The sequence below is a fragment of the Elephantulus edwardii genome, unplaced genomic scaffold (genome assembly GCF_000299155.1).
Source record: "Elephantulus edwardii isolate Elephantulus edwardi_28Jun2011 unplaced genomic scaffold, EleEdw1.0 scaffold00027, whole genome shotgun sequence".
NCBI lineage: Eukaryota > Metazoa > Chordata > Mammalia > Macroscelidea > Macroscelididae > Elephantulus > Elephantulus edwardii.
In genome coordinates, this window is record NW_006399777.1 from 17,484,688 (window position 1) to 17,489,593 (window position 4,906).

At 46.1% G+C, this 4,906-nt stretch overlaps 1 protein-coding gene across 1 annotated transcript in view; it reads left to right on the forward strand.

Moving 5' to 3' along the window:
* The window catches only part of SLCO2A1 (solute carrier organic anion transporter family, member 2A1), a 149,354-nt gene that overhangs the window by 130,435 nt on the left and 14,013 nt on the right, over positions 1 to 4,906 (forward strand). Inside the window, exon 10 of the mRNA XM_006883420.1 lies at positions 2,619 to 2,808. Within this exon, the coding sequence (XP_006883482.1) occupies positions 2,619 to 2,808 (190 nt within the window). The remainder of the gene's footprint in view (positions 1 to 2,618; positions 2,809 to 4,906) is intronic.

Genomic DNA, 4,906 nt, shown 5'->3' on the forward strand with positions numbered 1-4,906 from the left:
AAGAAAAACTCCCTCATTAGTACACAATCCCCCCCGCACCTCCTCAAACCCCACCCCCTACCCCCAAATATAATCCACTCTGCAACCCTCATTGCGTACTCCTACGATAAAAATAATGCCCTAAAATATAATACTTTTACACTATTCTCTCCCCCATAGACTTCAATGCCGTAAACATATTTCATCACAGATCTTCTTTACATTTGATGCTGGTTTCCCCAGCGTCGTCCTGCACCCACAAGACCAGCTACAATTCCTCCTTCCCTCTTGTCCACAAATCTCCTACTGTTCTTGGGGCAAGGAGGAGATCCAAGAGAAAAATGCCTGCCTTCTGCCCTAGTGGTAAGAATCTGCACTGCAATCCCAAAGGCACACGGATTGAATCCACCAGCTGCTCTGTGGGAGAAGGATGGTTAATCTCCCTGCTTACAATTTCAGTCTCTGAAAACCCACTGGAGGGCCGGCTATGGATTGATTCTGACTTCATGGTAAACATCATCCACATCTCCAGGGTAAAAGGGACTTTGGTGACCTCCCATAGAGTCCTGCACTGCCAACCAAAAGGCTGTGTCTGGCAGTTCAAATCCACCAGCTGCTCCTCAGGAGAAAGACAGGGAGTCTCCTCCCTTCCTTCTTGGCCTCAGAACCCCATTGATTTAAAGAATCCCAATTTATTTTCTTTTTTATCTTATTATTTTTTGCGCATTGTACCATCAAATCAGATCTGACTGGTACAGGAGGAGATTGTCCCTCCTTCTCCAGCAGAGCAGCTGGTGGATTCGAACCAGGCACACCTGGGATTGCAGTGCAGCTTAAGAATCCCAATTTAAAGGGCCACGAGTTTTGAGTTTTCTCTTCAAGGAGACTCCCTTCGTTGAATTCACATTGTTTGAGATCTTGCTGTGTCCCAGTCAGAATCCAGGAGAAACACCAGCAATTCAGAATCCAGTAGAAACGTAAGCAGTTAATGCCCCCGGCTGCTAAGCCAACATTTAAAGGCTCAAATCTACGCAGAGGTGCCTCAGAAGAAAAGTGCTAGGGACCTATTTAAAACAAACAAACAAACAAACAAAACAACAACAAACCAAAAGCCATTGAAGACATTCTGAAGTTCTTCTCTGGCATGACTGGGATTCTCCACAAGGTGGAGACTGGACCCTTGGTGGTACAGCATGTCCCAGTACTCTAACTAAGACAGTGTATGCTAATCTTCTCCAAAGGCATCATTTGTTTTAAGATAAACTTTTCCCTTTTGGCTTCTAAAAATGCAGATTTACTTAACACATGTAAATGATTGAAAGCATAAACACCAGGAACTAAATTTTCCTTCAACCCTCCCTTAGAAACATCTTCGGTCAAGGCTTGAGCATAGACTCTTCCATAGTCTCCGTGTGCGTTTGCTAACAACGTACATCAGGAGGATTATTTTTACAAAATGGGAGAAATATTATCTGTTGGCTTGGTTTAGGGCCACATGATCTGCAAAACAAGAGTGTTGCTTCCGGGGCCTTCAGCCTCTGCTTCACCCCTGGCATCCAGTGCCGTGGGGGCGCCTGTCCAAAGCCCAGCCACACAGTCCTGGCTGGGTTCAGCCTGAATTTCTGCCCCCTCCCCAGCGTGAACCGCACTTCTCAGTCCTGGAGCCTGGGCCTCATCATCGGGCACCTGAGTTAGGCCTCGGGACCACAGACTGGCTTCTCCCTTCATACTGTGGTGAGGGAACAAAGGTCTGAACTGGATGGTCCCAGGAATGGTGTCTCTGAAAGGGAGCAAGTTTCCCTGTTTATGTTTTCTGTCCCTCCAGTGAGGAGCCTTCACTCTCTCCACTGGCTCAGGGACCTCCTTTCTGCAGGGACTGGGCCCGGAGACCAGATTCCCAGGCTCCCTTGGACCAACAGCCTTCTGCCAGCCACCTAGAAGAAAGCCCACCTGGGCAGTGCTGGGTAGTCAGGGCATGAGGCCCAAGGTGGCCACCTTGTCCTCCCGACCTCCCACCTGGCCTGCAGCCCCTGACCTGATGCTCTGGGCTCCATCATCCTCGCCTTGCCAACCTCATGAGGATGTAGGAAGAGGGCCAGGTGCTTAATAGTGAGTGGTGCTTAATGATCAGGCCAGGTGGGTGGTATTCCATAGTCATGCGTTCAGCTCATTGCCCTCTGGCCCTGTTCCTTCTTTATGGATTCTTCACACATACAGGCCAATTCCCTGTGTCAATAGAGTTCCGTCATGGGAACGTACAACAGGGCCTGGCAAACAGGATGAACTCCGTAAGTGTAACTGTTACAGGAATCTCCGGTGCCCTAGTCAGTAACGGGTTGTTCGACTTATGCAAAGAAAGTTCGCTTCCACCCGGATCCATGGAAGAAAGAGGAGCAAGCTCCTCCTGTGAAATTTATAGCCTCAGTAAACCTACTAGAGGGTCAGCTGCGAGTCAGAACTGACGTGATGGTAATGCGTGAGTAAGAGCTGTTATGAGTTAGAAGTAATGGCACTGGTTAACACTTCTCCTGTTGAACATATCCAGTGCTGCTTCTTGAAGCGACGGCCCCCTCCGTGGCACAGCACGCTGTCTGTGGCCCGCATGCGCACTCACACCCTTCTTCTTTCTCCACCCGCAGGTGCTGTGAACCTTCCCGCTGCAGCCTTGGGCATGCTCTTCGGAGGAATCCTCATGAAACGTTTTGTTTTGTCCTTGCAAGCCATCCCCCGAGTGGCCGTGATCATCATCACCATCTCCATTATGCTCTCTACCCCCCTCTTCTTCATGGGGTGTTCAACCCCGACTGTGGCAGAAGTCTACCCTCTTAGGTAAGAGGGATGAGGGTACCCACCACGGAGCCATCTAGGCAGATCTACTGCCCACCATCTGCCACCCCTCCTGCTTCCTCAACGGTTTCCTTTTCACTTGTCAAATACATTTCTTGTAACAATTGGAGGGGGGGGGAATTCAAATCTTGAATAGCCACCTATTTATGGGAAGAGATCAAAGGGTCCTAGTGGACCACCAGCAATCGGGTGTTTTATTTTGAGTTTTTAAAGAAACACCAGAAACTGATTAGTGTCATTTCAGGATGAAGCCACTGGGCTGTGAGCCACAGGCTCCAGGAAGTGTATGTTTAGCATCAGTGCTGTGCTAGCTAGAATCAGAGAGTCTCGAAGAGCTATTGAAGAGACATGAGACTTGAAAAGCTCTATAAAAGAACAATGAATGAGATAGCAGATTTGGAAAGTTAGCACAGGTCAGGAAAAAGACAGGAAAGTGTTGCTTTGCATATAGCAAGGCAGGGTGTAAGTTTTAGATTTACTTTCAAACCCAGGAAAGGCTTTAGAGGTCTGTGGCGGAAAGATATTGAACAAAGAACATTTTCCTTTTTCTTGGGTGCCACCTTTCAGCATCTTTTTCCTTTGTATTTTGCCTTACAAGGTTGAAGCATTTGGAGACAGTGTACATTCTGTCTTGATGTTTTCTGTGTCCCACTTTGCAGAAAAACAAGGAACTCATAAAATATTATACAAAATAGGTGACGCTGGAGGACACTATGCTGAGTGATACATCTCAGTCACAAAAGGACAAATATTGCATGGTGCCACTGTTATAAAACAGGACATGGGAGTTGGGGGGAAACTGAGAAAAGAGAGGATAAATAATGAACACTATTGAAACAGATAAGGGAAAGAACTGTCTAAAAGAAATATATGATTAAGTATTATTTGCATGAGAACAGTCCAGAATAAGAGGTGCATAGCAAAGTGGACTGGAGGCGGGGGGGGGGGGGGGGGGGGGGGGGTAGGAGGAGTAGGAAGGGAGGAAAGTTTGCAATAATGAAATAATCCTTTTTTAATTTTTATTAATTTGAATGAACATTTACAGAGATTTTGGATTTCCATTCATTCATTGTTGCACTTTTCTCCCTGCCCACCCCTACCCCCCAGTTTGCTCTTCTCTTTGAAAAGTAAAAGAGAAACTCCTTCATTGGTATACAAGCCCCACCCCCCCATCCCCATCCCGCCCCACCCCGAGTACACTCAACTAGGCAACCTTCATTCTGGACTCTTGTGATAACCATAACACTCTGTCATAAGAGAAAAGCAAAGTTGGGGTGGGTAGGGAGGAAAATGTGCAACAATGAATGAATGAATGAATGAATGGAAATCCAAGTTTTCTGTGAACTCTCCTTAAAATATCAATGAAATAATAATAAAACAAAAAAGAAGGGTTTGTAAAAAAATCTTTTTCAGAAGCTCTAAATTATAAAAAGAAAAAAATTAGCCTCTTTTATATGTGGGTGAAGGAAGGGAAGGAACCGCAGAAGGGAAGGTCGTCCAGTGTGGAGACCTCTCACCCTGTAGGGACTGGTCATCTCCAGGCTGACTGTGGATTGGGAAAAGCCAAGGAGTCTTCATGAATTGAAGGGTTTTTAGTGGGAGCTTAAATTCTGGGCTTTGCAGTGAGCAGGTCTGGGCTCAAGTTCTGGCACTGCTCTTATTAGCAAGGGGAAGTTACTCAGTTTATCTGAGCTTCAGTTTTTAACCTTCAAAAGGAGGATAATTAAGTGTTGATTTAGTGATAACTGTGCATAAAAACATCTTGGCACTGAGGTTGGCACACATATCAATAATCATAAAGATGGCGCAAAGCCAAATATGACTTCATCCTGTTACATTGTTGTTAAGTGCCCTCGAGTTGTAGACAACTCATAGAGACCCTATGACTGAAAGACCTGAACACTTGTATAACTTTCAGTGTTTCTCCAAGCTCACGGAGTTTCTGGAGGCAAGCTATTTGATATTGATGTGTCAGATGTGATAATGGTTACCCATGGTAGGCAGTGTTTGGTGGAGCTCCCTGATAAAAACAAGGTTGGAAGCAGGAGTGGCATCCACTTTAGAAATTGCTTGCCTCTGG